This window comes from Lytechinus variegatus, chromosome 3 (genome assembly GCF_018143015.1).
Source record: "Lytechinus variegatus isolate NC3 chromosome 3, Lvar_3.0, whole genome shotgun sequence".
In the NCBI taxonomy this organism is placed as follows: domain Eukaryota; kingdom Metazoa; phylum Echinodermata; class Echinoidea; order Temnopleuroida; family Toxopneustidae; genus Lytechinus; species Lytechinus variegatus.
This window is the reverse complement of record NC_054742.1, coordinates 63,129,790-63,150,106: the sequence shown is the minus strand read 5'-3', so window position 1 is coordinate 63,150,106 and position 20,317 is coordinate 63,129,790. Positions and strand designations below refer to the sequence as shown.

General features: G+C 33.8%; 3 protein-coding genes across 3 annotated transcripts in view; 1 reads left to right on the top strand and 2 right to left on the bottom strand.

The window, feature by feature from the left end:
* Positions 1–3,681, bottom strand: part of LOC121411620 (serine/threonine-protein kinase 11-interacting protein-like) — a 47,828-nt gene extending 44,147 nt beyond the window's left edge. The window contains exon 1 of the mRNA XM_041604431.1: positions 3,599–3,681. The gene's annotated coding sequence lies outside the window, so the exon portion shown is untranslated. The remainder of the gene's footprint in view (positions 1–3,598) is intronic.
* On the top strand, positions 446–4,423 carry LOC121411621 (protein NATD1-like). The gene is made up of 3 exons (XM_041604433.1): positions 446–657; positions 2,965–3,083; positions 3,717–4,423. Exons 1-3 carry the CDS (start codon positions 516–518, stop codon positions 3,837–3,839), a joined length of 384 nt encoding a protein of 127 aa, XP_041460367.1. The 5' UTR covers positions 446–515; the 3' UTR covers positions 3,840–4,423.
* A 3,942-nt stretch (positions 4,424–8,365) lies between these two features.
* LOC121412109 (cytoplasmic polyadenylation element-binding protein 1-like) overlaps positions 8,366–20,317 on the bottom strand; it is a 38,144-nt gene continuing 26,192 nt past the window's right edge. The window contains 4 exon segments of the mRNA XM_041605017.1: positions 8,366–13,618; positions 14,423–14,517; positions 16,325–16,523; positions 17,455–17,582. Coding sequence (XP_041460951.1) covers positions 13,421–13,618; positions 14,423–14,517; positions 16,325–16,523; positions 17,455–17,582 — 620 coding nt within the window. The 3' untranslated portion in view covers positions 8,366–13,420.

Genomic DNA, 20,317 nt, shown 5'->3' with positions numbered 1-20,317 from the left:
ACTCTATGATCTGAATAAATGTTGATTTGTGATTCTCAACGGAGCATTTCATGTGTAACGTTATACGCATTTATCAATTCAATTAAATGATCTCTGCGGCCTTTTCAGTCGACAAGAGTTTTACACTAAATGACGATGAAATATTGATTTATTTAGTGGTTTGGTTTTCTTCTCTTGAATAAGTGAAAAATATTCCTAAAATTTAGAAATATCCAAAACACTAGCACTAGCACTAGCACTAGCGAAGCATCAATTATTCAATAATTTGTGAACGGGATAACTTGTGTCTCCAGTGACTTCAAACACGATATGGCCTTCTCCTTTTTAAATGTCGTTTTCTTCTTCGTTCATTTTTTCTGATTTTTTTCTTTTGTTTTCTTCTTTTCTTTTCTTTTCTTTTTCGCAAGTTCTTTTTTTTTTTTCTCACAAAGTGTCTGTAAATTGAGACTATATGTCTGCAGCTCTTCTTAGGCTTAGCAGCTGGCTGGTTGTGAATGTGACTTTAATTTTATGGCATGTTAGCCGCAAGAAATTTGTGCCGTCTTTTCTCTTTTCAGCAAGTCCAGCTGAATATCACAAGGAGTATGGCATCTTCTAAGACAAAAGATCTGAAAGTGAATCATAGCTGTGAGGAGCAAGAGTTTTACATCGAACTCGGTGAGTCAATCAAGCCAAGCACACTGCTGCGCCGTAGAGGTATTGGCAGCGGTTTCTTGCTCTGAGCTCTGCCTGAGCTGCGGCAATGCACATACTCGAAATTCGACATCGAGAGGATAGTTTACTTGGGATGAAGGAGCGGAAGCGGAGCATGTTTGATTGAGAAAAAGGGGCGTGGCTGGGATGGGTCGCGTCGGGTACCTGACCTAATTAAAGGGGCATCCAACCCAAATAAAAACTTGTTTTTATAAGGAAAAGAAAAATCAGACAAGTTGATAGGTGAAAGTTTGAACAATATTGGATAAACAACAAGAAAGTTATGAATTTTTAAAAGTTGTAAATATTGGTAATCACTATACCCAGGCCATGGAGACTTCAAATTGGCCACATATGGGATGTCATAGTGATGTAAGGCAAGGACTACTCTTCCATGTACTCCAATACATATTATGGCTAAAATGTCATTTTTACCAAAAGTTTTATTTCAAATTATATTTTTCTTTCATGAGGACATACAACAATATACTACCTGGGTTATATTTAGATTACTGCCCCAGGGGAATGGGTACTTAGGAGAAAACCACAAATCCCTGCTAATAAAGTACATGGCCTATGGGAAAGTTGTCCTTGCCCCTTGTCATAATTTACTTACACAGTTGCCAATTTGAAATCTACATAGTATTTGTGATCTCAATTTTAAAGCAGCTATAACTTTCTCATTGCTTGTCTGATTTCTTTCAAACTTTCACCATTCTGTTTAATTTATTTTTCTCCTTCCCAACATAACATTTTATGGCCAAGGCTGGGTTCCCTTTAAGCTGCTAGTGAGTGCTAGCTGAATATGAATCGGTATCTGCATATATATTCGAAAGAGGAGGCCTTTTGCTTTGGCTTTGAGTTGAGTTGAAGGGATCCTGACCAGTCAGTCCGCAGGTCCCTGTGCTAATAATGAGCAAAGTGAAAAAGGGCAGATTCATCCAAATCATCTTGTGGCTGAATCCTTGCAAAATCTCATGATTCAAGAGATTTTCTTTCCCTAAGTATTACGTGTAAACCTCAAGTCAAATGAAATATCATTGAACCATCAGATAGAGTAAATGCTACTATTTCAAATTGGTCATTTATTTTGTATACAATATTTTTATAAATAGGTGAATTTCTGGCGTGAAAATGCGCCTCAAAACTAAATTTTCTTCCTCAGTTTTCTTTTGCAAATTGTGCAAAACTCTTTATTTTGAGCCTCAATGATATCTGTATCACCATAATGCTGAACTTCTGTACTTTCTCACAATATCACTCTTGATATGCAGCACCTTTTAATCGGGTCAAGATCACACTTCCCTTCAAGGTACAAGACAAGATTTCTGAAATTTTGGAGTAGCATGAAATCCAGAGTTCTAATTGGCTGGATAAGGTTCACAAAACAACAGGTAACAGGTAATTTGAGGAGTGTGACCTTCCCGTGAACCCAGGCACTTGAACCATTGGAATTTGCCAGTGTGTGGTCTCTTTGACCAATCAGAGTGCAGTATTCTTGTTTTCAAGCTGCTTTATGTACTTGGCCAACGTAAAGTGTGATCTTGACTTGATTAAACCAATTCTTATTTTAAAACCTATACCATTTTAAAGCGTACATATTCAGCTTTATCATGATCTAAAATAATTTAGGCTCAAACAATAATAAAGTGTAAAATTAGCACATTTTGTCAGGTGAAAATAATTATTTTTTAGCATAGTTTAAATCAAAAGTTTCACCTACATTACAAAATCTTTTGACCTGAACACACATGACCACAACTGGGCGTTGTGGCGTGCGCCTGTAATCCAAGCTGTGGGGAAGTTACAAATTGATGCAGAGGTTCGAGCCCTGGTCACATCTTTCGGATGGTGACATTAAAGGTCGGTCCCGGACATAAACAATCATATCTGATTGATACACGTCTGACAAAACTAAAATATGCACACACACATACGATTCTCCTCCAAAATGATACCAAAATCATGAAATTTGATGTACAATTACAGCGGCAATAACGGAATGAAAAGAGGTGTTTTGATCCGCATCAAGCTCATTAAATATGCAGAACTTCTCTTGTCATGAATATCACTTGGATGAATGAAGCCACTTTTGGGGGACCTGCCTACTGACTGGATCAACTTCAAACTTGGCTCATGTCATGATGTAGATCTATTCTAGATCTGACCTAGATTTTAGAAGTTCTTTAAAAAAAGTTTTGAGTGATACAGAGTTGTGTGAAAAACGTATCCCAGATCTAATGATCCTGTTTGGATTTTTCTTTTTTTTAGATCCACCTGACAGAGCTGTTTTGGACTATGATCGTCTATCAGATGGATCGGTTGATATGCATCACACTGGGGTTCCAACATCGTATCGTGGGAGGGGCATTGCGGGTATTCTGGCAAAGGTATGCACTTCTTTTTTTTTTTCATCTCATATCTATGCCTTCCTCTCAACAGAAGCTCGCTTTCATAAATGTAAATGATTTGTTTTGTATGTGATATTCAGCATTCGTGATATTGAAATATATTTCCATATATCATTTGGGTCACAGATCAATATAGAATATCTCTACATTCATCTCAAGCATGGATTGGGATAAAAAATTTAGGACATAATCATTGTCTGTTGCTCTGTAATATACAATTGTTATTTTTTTTTTAAATAATTGCTCAAATGGGTATTTTCAGATAAAGATGATATATCCAGTGCCCACTAGACCTGGGTACCTTGAGGAATTAACTCCTTGTAAGTAATTCCAGCTGCCAAGCGAAAGCCAGCATGATAATATCCAAGTCTTTTTGAAGCACATAGTGATGTAATATTCATAATGTGATATGCACTATACAGGAACTATTTATTGTTACACTTGTGTAATAATAGAACATTAGATGATGCTCAAGTATAATTAACTTTACTTACCCTTCTCCAAAAACTTTAGACAGGCTTTAAGGCAAGCCTCCAGGAATTTGTTCTGTGCCCTTAGCATTTCTGTGCTAAACAGTTAGTCCAATGTTGTGATCTTTTTACTGAACTACAGGCAGCCTTCTCCCACTTCACCTCAGAAGGCACCAAGATGATGCTGACGTGTACGTACCTCCAGAAGTATTATAAGGAACATCCGGATGCCAGCACTCCAGACCTTGTTACTCTACCAAGTTAGCACTAATTAACAGAGCCACGGTGAGGTTCAGAAATCACAGATCAGATAATCAGTCAGGCCTCAGTTATTGAATACTGCAGAAGATCAAAAGAACTGGTAGGTGTTTTGAAATGAGCAATGATGGAATCTGTTATGATTATTCTACCAGGATATTAAACAATGCAAAAGATCAAAAGAACTGGTAGGGTTCTAAAATGAGCAATGACGGAATGTGTTATAATTATTCTACCAGTTTATGAAACACTGCAGGGGATTAAAAGAAGTGTGATAGAGGTTCTAAGATAAACAATGATAGAGATTAGACAAAATTTTACCAGGATATAAAACACTGCAGAAGATTATATGAAATGTGATAAAGGTTCTACATGTAACATGAACCAAAGTGAGTTTTTGCAATTGCAACAGGGATGGATTGAAATTAAGACCTTATTTACTCTCCCAAATGATTGCAATCAGAGCATGAGAAAGAATTTGAGATTTTATGATGATCAATCAGATACTCAATAGGATCTTACTACTCTAATAATTGTTATGATTTATTTGGCAAATGAATTGATACAAAGAATACATGACAATTCAGAGAACAAAGAATTCATAATAATAGAAATTATTCTCTGGAATGCAAGGGGCAGGAATAGTTGACTTGATAACTGTGATTATATTTTAAGCCTTTTTCCCCACTTCGAGTGGTTAAAAGCATAAAATAATGTAAGTGATTGATTTTAAGATATGAAAACAAAATATATGTTAAGTATGTTGCAATCTATTTCACTTTGAATTATAAACCACAACTTCCTCGAGAGTATTAAGTATGAATGAATATGTATTGTGTAAGACTTATACTGTGCAAATTGAAATAATGAAATAGCCCATAATAGGACAAGTGGTAATGATAATATTCCACATTTAATAGTGCTTATGACATTAGAACAATGTATTATTACTCCAGTCATTGAATTCTGGCTTGGCAGCACTACAGCATACAGTTTATGGCCCACATTATGCTGCACTCAACCCAGGTGAAGTGAATGGGTACCCGGCAGGATTAGTTCCTTGAATGCACCAAGCACCTTTAGCAGCTCCAGCTAAAGCCGGGGTAATATATAGTGCGCCGTTGTATAGGCAACCAGATAATTGGCACATCATGAATGCTATATTTCATTTTCCTGCACAATCTTCACTCCCTGGGGAGTATTCCAGCAATGACATGTCATTAAACTCTAATTGCTGAGCTATCACAATTGACGTTTGCATCCTACTACCAAGATTGAAAGAATTATGGTAGAGATTCTGAAATGAACAATCAAATAATCGATAAAGATCTTATAACACTACTATGAAATTTCCAACAGAACTAACATTATACATGTAATTGTTATGGCTAGTGTTAAAGACAGGGTATATTTATTGTTACAAGTTAATCAATTGTTTCATATACTTGCATTTACATATGATCAGTATAAAGGAGAATGCTTTATAATGTGTTTTTTATCAGATTTTGTTTACCTTTGAAAAATGAAGGCTACTTGCAAAATTTTAAGGTATCTACAAGCACAAAAAAAAACATTTAAAGGTGTGTATGCTTTAATATCTATTTCATGAACTGCCAAACAAGGATAATGTTACGTGGGCAATTATGATATCGAAGATGTTTGTTTACCCATCACTGCCTTATATTTCAACCATGAAATCAATAAAAGATAGTTTAACCTATTGGATAAGAAACCTGCCATTTATCATGCATTGCATAGCAATCAGAGTTCTTTTGAAATTCATTGAATTAGTTGCAGCTGAATAGAATTATTGAACTATTGTGATTATTTTTTTAAAAATGTTGTTTATATTGGACACTGCTCATCTCATCTGACAGTTTGGGTTTATTCCTCACCCGTTTTAATCTACTTGTTCACATATTTTTATGGGTGTTTTTTTAAGGCGCATCATGAATATAAATGTTAAAAGTACTTATCACAGACTAGAGAATATGACGTTAGCCATTTTCTGTTCCTATGAAGTAACTGGTGAGATAAATAGCTTTTCTAGGAGCATTTGGTCTCTTATATCACGGCTTATGCCATGCAGTTAGTTTATTCCCATTTACGCAGGTCTTTACAAAATGAGGATTTTAAAATGTGCTGATCATTACTCATGATCATGTGATCATAATAACATTAAAAAGTTGGATCATATAGATAGTTGAGAACTTCAGCCATAGACATGCTACGTACATAACTACACAGAATTAGACTTATAAAAAAAATCATCGACATATTGTACATACTGCTAAATATATGGCAGTGGATAGAATAAATATTGGACCAATTATTAACCAAAGTTGGTACTCGATCATACATACAACTGAAAGGATCTGTATTAAAGGGGAAGTTCACCCTGACAAAAACTTTATTGTAAAAATAGCAGAAAAAATATTTAAAAATATTGCCGAAGGTTTGAGAAAAATTCACCAAATAATTAAAAAGTTATTAGAATTTCAATTATTTGATTTGTGATGTCATATGCGAGCAGCATTCCTACATAGCGAATGGTAAAAAATCAATGATATGTCATTTTCTCAGAAAATTGAAAATGGTTTTCATTGTACCTTTTGTATATCAATAGACAAATCATTTCACACCCGACCTTGAATAGAAAACAAAATTAAGTCATCAGGAACCATGCAAAATTTGAAATTCATGCATTTTATATTACATAACAGATGGGGCAGCTGCTCGTTTATGACGTCACAAATCCAAAACTTTGAACTCTAATAACTTTCTTACCCTTTATTGGATTTTCATCAAACCTTCACCGATATTTTTTACTATTTTTTCTGCTATTATTGCAACGAAGTTTTCTTCAGGGTGAACATCCCCTTTAATTGGTAATCAATATGTGTATATATGTGAATAACCATATTTGATGTGATAGCAGATGATGTTTGAAGTGTGATGGCATAAATAATGTCTTATGCATTTCTCAGGAAAACATGGACCTGAACTTGTTATTTTTGACAGGATCAACCATAAAACACAACAAAAGTAATTGAAATTGCAAGATATTTTATGACAAGGCTATCAAGACATTAATGGCTTTTTTCTCAGTACCTTTAATACGGCCAAGTATATGGGTGCCTATGAATTTATATCTATAGACTGTGTAAAGGTGATTTGGAGGCTATAATGAATTAGTTTGCTGCCAATATACCTGATTAAACCAGGATTCAACAAAATTGATTGTGTATAGTGATAAAATAGAGTTTAAAAGAAATAGGGAAGTGTTTATAGAGGTAATTAATATGAGTATGAAAGGGGAACTTTTTGAGAATTGACAAGACTAAATTTGATTTTGAAATTAATGAATACTACAAATTCAAAAATGATGCAAGAATTAATTTGAAGTCCGAAATGTGCATTGATTGATGAAAATATCAAGTACTCCTATTTTTGACATTATACATACATCAAATCAATAAAAGATATATTTTGATTGATACAAATTCTGTTTTGTGTTTGATTTTTATCAGAAAGGCTTATACAGGGTCTTTGTATGACTTGTTGCCAAATTGTATTGAAACGTGTGCAATATGAAAGTTATGGGTTTGTTTGAGATGCTCTTGGGCACTGTTCATGAAGCTATTCAAAGCTAGAGAATATGATTTGTTCTCACAAGTATAATCATTATCACTGTTTCTCTCATTAACCATTGTTTATTCTCCCCATAACGGTTGGCAACATTGCTATCTTCAACTTGTTGCTTATCAGCCCCCTCCCCCCTCTCATGATCAACATTCACCTCATCACCACCACCATCACTGCCAAGTGATATCTTTTAGGCTTGGTGAAAAAAGTTTGAAAATCATCTATAGAGAATGACCCCTTTCTTACAAGAAAACAGTGTGAATTCAGACTTAGTCGGAAAAGGGGCATCCCTGATGGTCATAATGTTCTCCATTGAATGATCTTCAGCTGCCAATCACGATCAAGGTTTTCATAGAAGGTACATTAATGGCAATGAACAAGAAAAGTTGTAATTTTGTAACTTTGCAAGTATGACAACTACCATTGTGATTGGCTGCTGAGCCTCGTTACCATGGTAGCCACCATAACGTTACAATAAATCCTTTTCTGTGGAAATGGCCACTGTACAGGATCTTGCAATCTTCAGTGCACTATAGTCTCTAAATTAAAGAATAATTTTCATCATCAGATGCAGTCATCGGAGCTGCTTTTCTCCTTATTCATACGCAGTAAGGCTGATATTTCAATGAGCTAGAACATTCAGTGGAAGAAATCTATAGCTCCTGTTTCAATTAATCTTGAGGCTTAGATCACGAAACATAAATTTTATATTGCCTGTGCATGCCTCCAAAAATGTCTAAGTTAATCATATTCAGTACATCCATCGGCTCTTAAAAAACGGCCTCAAAGGAAGAATTGTGGAACTATTTATTTACTCAGAACACCATCAACAGCAACAGAATGACCAAGAAGCAAAAACATGTCACACGGGTGAATTTTAGTGATGCCAACAGCAAGCTTTTATTATATCCTTTATTTCCATAAATTGCCAGTACCTGTAATGCATTAGTTCTGGGGAGTATTTCATGATAAGATTTATCAATGATTTTCACTGACTAGAATAGTGTTGAGCCAATCGGGTGCAAGGATTTGCAGTAGCTTTTAACAATAGTCTGTGAAAACTGTTCCATGAAATACTCCCCCTGCATAACCACCAACGATTACCTTATTGCACCCAAATCACACCATTGTGGTAGAAATCGATAGTAACATACTCATTATAAATATTAACTCTGAAAAAGTGTTTACTAATCCCACTTCAGACAGACCATATGTTTGAACATCATGTGCGTATATATGACTAATACCAAAACCAATGGAATTTTACTGGTCTAAAACTCTAAACCAGAATTTCCATTTATGCATGTCAGAATACATGAGGAAGTTTATGGGTGGTATACATATTTGTATTAAAGCTCAAATCTCTAATTCATTTAAAGAACTGTATCTAATCACAAGGTCATACTATCGAAGGTCCATATTTTCTTTGTTTTCTTTAAATTTGTATTGTCAGGAGGCTAATTAAAATATACAAACTTAAGATCTTCAGAACAATTAAGAATTCATGGTCATATCATTCCATTTGTAGTTGTATCTCATTCCTCGTAATATAACACATGAATTGATTTAAGACATTTATGGTAGGAATTCTTAGGATCTTCAGAACAATTAAGATTTTGTGGTCATATTCCATTTGTAGTATCTCATTCCTCCTAATATAACGCATGAATTGATTTAAGACATTTATGGTAGGAATTCATACCCCGCATTGAATACAAATTGAGAGACCAAGCTTATTTTTGATCAAGTGTTGTGCAAAAACTGAAATCAAATACTGTAGGTGTCATTTTTAGCTGAATGTGTTGATAAGGCAAGTCATTTACATCTTTAAAAAAAGTCAAAGTGATGATACTTCAATTAAAAAATAACTCAAAACTTAAAAAAAGGGTAATAATGTAGCACTTAGAATACAAGAGTTAACTGGTATAAAATACAATATGTTTTCCTATAAAGCAACTGAATGACAGATGAATGGATATTCAGGATGGATGAAGTGAAAAGTTATCAGATTGCATGCATGCACTAATATGATGATAAAGTTCGAGATACTGAAAATGCTAAATGTCATAACAAATCTGTAAAAACAAGCAAAAGGGAGTATACATGTATCGCTACACCCATATGACATGATAATATATAGAGGTAAGGGAATTATCTTTCTGAATATTTCAGCCTCTCCTGGTCACGGTAATCTATTCTGTCCTTTTATAATTCCCTTTCTTCTGGTTTAGTGATTGCAATTAAAACTTTTAAAAATGTCAAATATATTGAACAATGTCTTTTGTGTATCCTTAAAGCATGATATAACGCACCAATGAGCGCTGTTTATTTTGCAACTGCAATAATGGCCAATTTCTACTTGACTGGGTTTTTTTTCAATCTTGTACAATATGAATTGACAGCACATGACAAATTGTCCATATACGCTGCAATTTGGGGGGCATCACTATTATTCCTTTATTTTTTTTTTTTTTCAATTTCAATATGCACTATAAACCATCACCAAAATCAAAACCACAGAAAGACAACCCAAATGGGGGGGGGGAAGAAGAAATGATTTGCTTCTTTTGTTAAACAAATCCTTTCCCGACACTAAAACTCTCAATGATGACAATAAAACCGATACCAAACCATCACTAATTATGCAAAGTTGAAACTAAAATCAAACAAGCTGGACGAGTTGACATAAAATTTTCTTTTAAATATAAAGAGTGCTAAATATGTAAATTATGTATAATGATCTTTCACTATTTTGTGAATGAAGGTTTTGTTAAACTGACCTTGTACATTTAAAGATGTATAAAAATGAATTAAATTAGTAAAGACTCTGACAGTGTATTCAAATTACAATTAAATTAAATCCTTAAAATATGAATGCCTTGGCATCTTGGGACACACTTTTCTTACACAAGGATTTATATCCATATTGATTAACAGGGTGGGGTCATAAATCTATTTTTTTACATGAAAATGGAATAGAAATCAGCTGAGAATAAATCACAAATAAAATACAAAACATGTAAAATAAAGGGGAAAAAGATGAAAATTTTGTTCAATATAACAGGTTCTGACATTTACACAAACAATTGCCACACAATCGATTTCCGCACAAAAAAATACAATTCCACTTATCAAAAAACACTTACAAGGCACAAAATATAAACAACAAAAAAATTAAAGATGTGCAGGTGATTATTTTTTTTTTGTTTGATTTTGAAGAAGAATATAAGTGCATATATTTTGGTGCTGGAAGTGATTCTTCAATCCTAATTCTTCAATCTTATTTCATCAATCTTAGTCATGGAATTCCAAGTCAGCAGGGGCATATCCATCCGTATACATAGAACTTAGCATAAAACGTGGTGTTTTGATAAACTTCACTCAAATTTCTTAAAAGTTTAGCGTTCAGAAATTAGAAATAAACTAAAATGCATTATTGTTTATGCTTAATTTTTGATATCTTAATTTTGCTCTACTTTCAAACAAATTTAAAACCAAAAATTTAATATTGGCATCCTCTGCTTTGATCACAATAAAAATTAATTAGACAATAGACATACATTTAGAAATTTTTTAAAACAATTATACTTTGCCATTTTACTTTTATAAATCAAATCAGCTGATGATTTTAAAATTGTACATGTCTCCGTATGTTTTTCATCAATATTAATTGTGATAAAATTAACCCTTTCCTCCAGTTTGAATAATCAATTATTAAAATCAATCAATTAAATGTTTCTTCCCCACCCTTTATCTAAAATCACTTAACAAATCACTTCCCAAATCAAATCATTTCCAAAAAGGAAAAAATTGTCACTTGTCATTAGGTAATTGATAGGTAATTGATTTTCTAAAATGTTGATTTTTCAAATAATTATCTATTATCGTTTTATTACAACCAAGATAAAAATGGAGTAGCAATCTGTAACAGGATAGCTGCAAGGGTCATACTAAAATTCATTTGTTACCAGCTTTATATACATCTTTCATGAACTTCCTAATCTATTCAGAATTCATAAATTTCATCAGATCCGGAATTATTTTATGCTGGAATACTAAAATGCGAGACCTTGTACACGTACACGATGATCGACTAAAAAATGTTCAATTTGTATTGAAAATGGTATGCAAAAAATAGAATAAGATCATATACAAATATCAAAAATATAACAATGGAATATTCCTCATTCTCCTGTGGCTTATAGTTTCAGTTTTGCTCAAAATTCCAAATAAAAACCTTAAAACTGTTTGTTTTCAATATATTTTGTCCCTACTTAACAACATACAATACAAAAAGTGTTTTACTGTAACTTAACCCGTTCTCACTGTTAAATCATTGAATATCGAATGATATACTGCTTTCTTGCTTATAAAATGAAACTATAACATTAGCACATTCAAGAAGTACTGGGAATATCTTTCAAAGATATCATAATCTCATCTACCCATGAAAGACAACACTTTGCTTTCTTTCATTTTAAGTATTGTAACCTCCGAAGTCAGAATTAAATCTACTAATTACGTACTGACTGATAGTAATCTGTTAAGTGGCATGGTTAGTACATTTCTTAAAACTTATATATAGAGAATATAGTTGACATTTTTCGTTTGTAATAAATTAATATATAGCTCTCTAGACCCTTATAGGGTGTAATATAATGATATAGTCCAATTTGTGGTAATAAACTTGTTTGCTATAAAATAGACACATTTTCTATATTAAATAATCAAGATATATGTTTGCATTTATAAGTGCACTTCAGTTTGGTGGAAAATGGTATTAATGATAAGGCCATTCAGATATATGTGAAACAATTTTATACACATTGACAAGATGAACAGTTTTTTATGATTTTAAACCATCTGTTCCACTCATGAGGGAACATATAATCATACCTCTACATTTAAAGTGCAGTTGATATATTACAACACTGATTTCAAATAAGCAGACACATGGATTCAGAGCAACATAGATACAAGAGCAGTGTAAGGATCGTCTACAATTGCTGAAATGATTATATCAGAACTGATTTACAAGAACGTGAAAATTAAGCGGGACTAACTCAAATAATTTGTGCAACATTCAATGAAAAGTTCAAAACTACAATGACATTTAGATGAGAATCTAATTCCATATAAAACGAAAATGTCCAAACCTACTTTTCTAAACTTCTATTCTATTTCATGAATAGGTCAATGATACAAGAGATACAAATGCATCTTTGAAGTACGTGTTTAGATGGCTTCATAGCTTTAATAAAGTTTATAGTACAGAGTTAAAAATAAAACACAAGCTGACATTTTGATCAACTATCTCACCAGGCAGCCATATATAGGTCAGCCGCCGTGATGCAAAATCGAAAACATACAAGCACCAAATTCATGATTAGAAAATGCATGAAATTATCACCGTCTTTTTGAAAGAGGGGATCAAATCATGAGGATGTAAAGATAAAGCTACCACCGCATTTCATGCAAAAATCATTGAAAATATATTTTTTTATCTCAAAGTTCTGTGGAACTTTCCCTCTAGACCAGCATGTACTATCACAAATGCACACTCTGTAAAGTTCAGTGGCAAGAAAATAAACTATGGCAGTCAAAAAAAAAGGCTCAATAATTGGTCTCTCATAAACACTGCAGCCCTTATCCGATTAAATCACATAAGCCATGTCTTCACCTGCAAATTGCGCAGAAGCAATGCAACGACCTGCATGAATTCATGCTATATAATTTCAAATCATACAATCTAGTACATTGTAAAAGTAGGCCTGTTAACCCAAAACCGAGTAAGCAGATCATTCAAGGTATAACATTAATCCATTTTGAAAAAAATTTCATACATTTTTTTTTTTACAAAACAATGATCATCTCTTCGATTTAAAAAACTAGTTGGCCACCCTTGCACTGGACGTAGCCGATTTGGTTGTGGTGGTCAGCTAGCTAGACTAGGTCATTGGTCTTGGACTTGGTGTTGCGCATGAGAGGCTTATGGTCACTGATCTGAGAAAGGGAATGTTGCCAAAACCAGCAGGAGCGGCAGAAGTACTTGAAGCAGGTGGTCTCTCGACAGAAGAACGGCCCGGGCTGGGTGTGGCACAGCGTACATAGGGAGTCTTCAAGGTATGGGTCTATCTGCACCTGATGTTCGTATCAATGGAATAACAGCGAAAAAAGATTAGGAGAGATGGGAATTCTATAAATGTCTATCAGATTTGGATCAAATTAGTATGACAAAAAGCTTTTAGAAGAAAATGAAATGGTTTAATGTGTGTTTATGTTTGTTTGAATTCCTCCAGATTTTCTAGGATCACACAGATGAAAAGCTCATATACACCTGCTTTCTGTTATGGCATCACAGCCATATATGTACGCCTAAATAAGTGTTTATAAGCACTCATGGTAAAATGATGCACCCAAAATGCTCAAAATAAATGCATTGCTGCACAAATTCACTATTCAGGGCCGCGGAAATGGAGGGGGGGGATCTTCAGCCCCTGCACTTTTTTCCAAAACCATGTAAAAACGTAAAAATGAGCATCTGATAATTTTTCGCATGGTCAGCTCCCCCCCCCCTTTAAAACCGTTCTGCGGCCCCTGCTAATGGTTTCATCCTTAAAACCATTTTATAAATATTCTTAATATTTGTAAACTGGAGAGTAGCTGGATTCATCTTGCCCAAATGGAAACACTGACATACTTCCCATAATATACTCTACTTCAATGTTTACTCCAATTTTGAGGCTTAGATGTATCCTAACTTGCCCCTCTAGGAAACACTGACCCTCTGATATGGACTAGGTTTAAGGGGTGGCTGTACCGAGAATAGATACCATGATATATACCGTAGGCACTTTGAAAAAAAAAGGAATTCTTCCCAAGAAATGTTTAAGCCTAAGTCTGCCTATGCTTGCGAAATATTCTGGAACTCCAATGATCACCTACCTTTTTAGTAAACTTAGCCGTCTTGATTTCAACAAATGCTGCTGCTACTGCCTTCATGTAACTGTTGGTGTTGTGGAAAGTCACTCTTCCTGAACCTTTAGAAGAAAAGATTTCAAATAAGAATAAATAAGAATGTATGAAACAGAAAAAAACAACTGTGAACATGTTGTTGAGACTCAGTGAAAATGTTTGAAGAAACACCAAGGAGATAAAGTAATCCTTAAAAGGATTGATTTGGGGGTTTAAGAAATTCTTTTCACAACTTTCACTGAAATATTACCCATGGTGACTCAACAAAAACTCCTCACCTAAAACAATATTTAAATAGAATAAAGCGTTAGCCAGAAAACAGAGACTAATCAGCAAAACCAGAATCAAGAAAATGTTACGAAGTAAAAGCAAATGTTCATACTCCAGCTATAATCGCTCAAACCTTAGTATCTCTCTACTTGGAAACTTTAATATCAGAAACAACTGCCCAGGAGACGGTTATGATAACAGAATTTCTGAAGAAAAACCTCAGCGTTTAAATAAGAGAATACTTTTCAAAATAATGTTGCAACAGCGATCATTCACATAATATTATAGTAATAATAGCAGGGCCCACTGGGAGAACAGTTTTCGGAAGTAAAGTGGCTAGTCTGGGTAAATATATCATTATTATTACTCTAATCAGAGATGTGGTGAATGACACTCATCAAGGAAAGTTGGAGAGCAATATCTTAAGAAATAGCTCCCATTCATGAAAGCACTGCACAACTATTTTAAATGCTATACAATTCCACATGGATGATTACTGCTTTGTGAACTAAAACGAACATACTTGTATTCAGAACCATGGTTTAACCTTTAAACCACAGTCTAAAAGGGTGTTGCAAGAACTTTATGTTCAATTGGAAATTCAAATTAAGTCCCCAAATCTAGCATTAGAATCAACTACATCAACTACAAATTTATGTTTAATCAAAGAATTGACCATTGATTTTGGTACTTGCGCTATAAATTTTCAAGCGATGCCCAATACAAGTCTGTGCTAAGATAATGAGTAGCCAATCATACTGTATTTTTCCTATTATATGATATTAATAATAACAATAATAATGCAGGCGCATATGCGGGGAGGGGTGGCAAGGGGGGAAGGGGGGTTACAGGGGTTCAAATCCCCCTCTCATATTTTTTAAAACCCCTTTTTGCTTGTAAATTTATTTTATTACAAAAAGACCTAATTCTTATTTTTTAAAAATTGTGAACTTTTTTTCGGGAGGGCTCGTCAAATTTTCATCAAGTGAAAACTTTTTTTGTGCTTGTCAAACTTTCATCTCGAACCCACCCCTTTCAAAAATCCTGCGTAAGCTAGGGTAATATTGTCAAATTTTACCCAGGGTAGCCACTTCGGTTCCGAAAACTGCTCTCCCAGCAGGCCCTGCTTAGTTATTATTAATACCCCGGCTTTAGCATGGCTACCTTGATCAGGCTCTTTGTATTCATCACTCTCAGAGGCCCGTATTCTGAAGTCGGGTTTAACTTAAACTCAGGTTTAAAGTTGTGGTTTAAGTATGGCAAGCCAAAAGTATCTAAATTTTTAATTAAGCTGTATGTTTCTTATGTTTACTGTGCTCTTTCCTAGATAATTATGAATGATTTGATAGCCAAATGAGCTGAAGAATGATATCTCTACTTAAAGTGATTTATGTAACAATAGGCTATCCATACTTAAACCACAACTTTAAACCTGGGTTTACGTTAAATCGGACTTCAGAATAGGGGCCAGAGAGTTAATGCAATAATTTGAGTGCCAAGTGTTTGCTACCAGTCATTTTGGCAACCCAAAATGTATTTACAGACTCTAAATAGTTTATGTCAGACATCTTCTACATAGAGTGTCATTAGGATTATACCTACCAATTGGGTATTTGTGTTTATCTGTATCGATACCGGCATAGACGACCCCTCCAAAGAGATCATTCATAAGGTGTGCTAGTCCTTCCGCATTAAGCATCCCATGAAGGGCACCAACAAACACAGTCTTATCGGGGTCAAGACGTTGGGAGGGGCAGCGGACGTAGTTACTGTCGGACAACACCCATGGAATAACTTGAACCTGAAAAAGGACAATCATTCACACACATTAAATATATTTCAATAAAAAGCAATATTACTTGTGATGATTAACACGGGTAAAATGGCCTAAAAGATTGGTAATTTTTGCAAAATACATGTATATTCTATAAAATACAAGTAAAACATAAGTAATGCTTCAGTCACATTTCCCCTCCGACTGTCGTACAGCGAGTCAAAACGGTCTTTTTATTCATTTTTATTCAAATCACCTTTATGAAGCTAGCTGGTACAAGAAATGTTAAAATGGCTGTTTTCAACTCGCCGTAGGGGGAAATGTGACTGCGCCATAAGGCAGGTAATTTTTTTTAAATTTTGGTCAGGTAAATTTTGAAGGACAGGTAAAATTTACTGATTGTTAAAATAGAATGTTTTAAAACACATATTGATGTTTTTTCAGAAAGAAAATGAGGATAAAAGACTCCTGCTTTCCACTGATCCCTGTGATTTGCATCTTCAACTCCTCAATTTTTCCATGATTATTCCAACTTTGTATTAAAGTGTCATATTTCTTGCATGAAGGACATTGTGTCTTTCATTCTACCCTATAAGTTCACTTTGAAAGATTTAAGGGTTTACTTTTTTGTCTCAAAGGTATTCAAGCCAAGCAACTTGTAAAATATTCAGATAATATAGGTGAAATTATAAGAATAAAATTTCGTTTATTTGCATTATAGAACTATGCATTTGAACGTCAAAATTTAGGATTTCAAAGAAATACTAAATTTTCATTATTTAGAAACAGCATTTAGAAAAAGCATTACTCTTTCAGATGAGCTAATTTTCTACTTCAAATTTTTTTTTATTTTTGAAGACCAAATAACCTTTTGGCTATTGACGGAGAACCTACCTTGGCAACTTATTGCTGGTTTGGGGAGACTGGTAACATATCATTTCTTTGTTAAAAATCTTACCTCTTTGCTCCTCATCCTCCTGCTAGTAATTTTGTAATAATACTCTCCTCGTCCACTCACATCATGCGTACAAGACTGTAGCAATGCCTTGACTGCTTTCTCTGATTCAAACAGTACATACACATAACCTGAAAGAATAAAAAATACATAGGATATGATTCACAGTGCAGTAATCAAATCATTAAAAGTGTGTATATTGACTTTAAGCAGAGTTGTCCTCAGGTGCTGAAGTCATTCAAATGATTGTGCTTTCACAAAAAAATGATCCAATCTACAAGTCTTTTTATTATAAAGGTTTTTTTTCACTCCAGCTCAAGACTCAATCTTGGAATCACTTGTCTAGTCACAAGACATAAAGATAGTACAAGTACCTCCATTGAGGTGTATCTGACCATTTGGCACACATACCGTGAAGGCTTCTACGGTAGAAAAGAACAAACACTAACCTAAACAAAATCAACTCATTATGATAAGTATGATGAAAATAGAACAAAAATACTTATATTCATCATATCCATCTCAATATTTTCTAAAAGAAATTCTTAAAATCGCCCTTTTACCTAGATATAAAACTGGGTATATAGACCCATACCCATTTTATTTTAGGGCGAGTGGTCTCACTCTACCCCAGTACAAAAGAATGTTAATAATTCAAAATCAGCTCCATAATTTCCCAGAAGTCAAAGAATCATCCATGACAAGATACATGACAATCAACGTTTTAGTAATGCATCTAAAATGCATGATCTCCGATGACTGATGAATTATGTACGGTATACTGTCGGTGCACTGATGCAAAGATATGTAAGGCAACTGCCAAATGATCAAATGATAAGAGGATGCGATAGTAATTAATTCTGTTAGAAGAGTCAATCTCTGGATTATTCATGTTACAAGCATGTACTGTACATGGAGATGACTGTCCACACTATGGTTTAACATGGAAGCACCCTTACATAGAAGGGGTTTCCAGTGTTATCAAGAAAAAAATATTAATGAGTCAGAAAGAAGAGGATCGAGGGTATTTGAATTCCAGTTCATCGTGGCTTAGCCGTGAACCAGAATAGCCTGGTGGTTGAGTCGCTGCCCGGAAAGCAGTAGATGGCAGGTTCGAATCCCACTGGTTCCAATTTTTTCTGACTTAAGATCTTATGATTTTCATTACAGATCGAGCATACTGATCTTATGATTTTCATTACAGATCGAGCATACTGATCTTATACAAATAGGATAATGCCGAAAAATTTGTTAACAAATTATGATTTAATAGGTTCTTAATATACTATCTATTGTCCACGGCAGATGGCATTTGACTTTTAATGAGTCAGAAAGAAGAGAATGAGGGTATTTGAATTCCAGTTCATCGTGGCTTAGCCGTGAACCAGAATAGCCTGGTGGTTGAGTCGCTGCCCGGAAAGCAGTAGATGGCAGGTTCGAATCCCACTGGTTCCAATTTTTTCTGACTTAAGATCTTATGATTTTCATTACAGATCGAGCATACTGATCTTATGATTTTCATTACAGATCGAGCATACTGATCTTATACAAATAGGAGTAATGCCGAAAAATTTGTTAACAAAGAAAAAACATATTTATAGCGCTCCAACTCTAGATTCAGATCCAAATTCTGAAGAATATTGAACTTGAAATGATTCAAATCCCAATTTTGTTTTTATAGATTTATATCAAAACCAAATTTGATGACTCACTATTCACAGCCAATTTGGATTTAATTTTGAATCATGAAAATAAGTGGGAAAATACATTTAATGTAAACCACTGCTTTCCACACACCTAGAAAAAATAATGTATGTAGAAATTATGGATTGATGTATATCAGTCATGTGCATATGACAAGAAAAAAAATTCTGGCTGATTACTGCATATTTAGATGTGTTATCTACTTTTGATGTGTACATATTACTCTTGATTGCATTCTTAAAATGAGTATTTCTGAAAATCACCTTTTATTACTCTACATATTTCTAATTTGTAATCATATAAACTGTTTTAATAAGATTTGAATAAGTTTCATTTTTATTTGTAATTTGAATATAATTAGCCAATATGGTTGATTTATCCAATTTAGGATTTGTTTAATACCTTATAAACATTATTTACTTCCATTTCACATATTTATTCATTTTGTAAACAAACTTCATACAAAATTTGTCATATGCAAGTCATCTTTATAGAAGGCAGCAAAAGTCCCTACAAAATAGGCAGTTACAATCTAAATTATTTTGATTTGAAATAAATTCAGGTTAGCTTGAGTCAATGACCAATTGAAATTCAGGTTGAATCCCATTTGAACCTCATAGTATTTCTAAAATCTCAAATCATTTAATCAAATCTGTAAGGTGTAAATTCAAATCTTTCAGCTTTTAATCTAAATAGTTTTTTCACTGGTCAGTTTGAACAGCTGATCTAGGAAAGCTATTAATAAAGTAAAATAAAATGACTGAAAAATTAATGCAGAGAGAAATTCTTTTCATTTCCAATATATATCTTAAGACAAGGCCATTGGGTCAACCAATGCATTATCATTCAATATAAATATTACAATTACTGAATTACAATTATTCTGTATAAAAACTATAAACTTGGATACATGGTCATTAGGGGGCGAAGGTAAAATTTTAACAAACATAAGACGCACCCTGTGAAATACCTTCAACTCCCAGTTGAAGTGATCACTTTTTTTTTGCTTGTCAGATGTTTTTTGAGACATGCCATTCATTTGTGATGACCATTTTTTTTAATGTTTCGCTTGTCAAATAGTTGGGAGAAAATTAATGCACCCTCTTAAATCCTTGATCTGCGGGTGCTATATATATATACACAATAAGAATTAGCACACTGT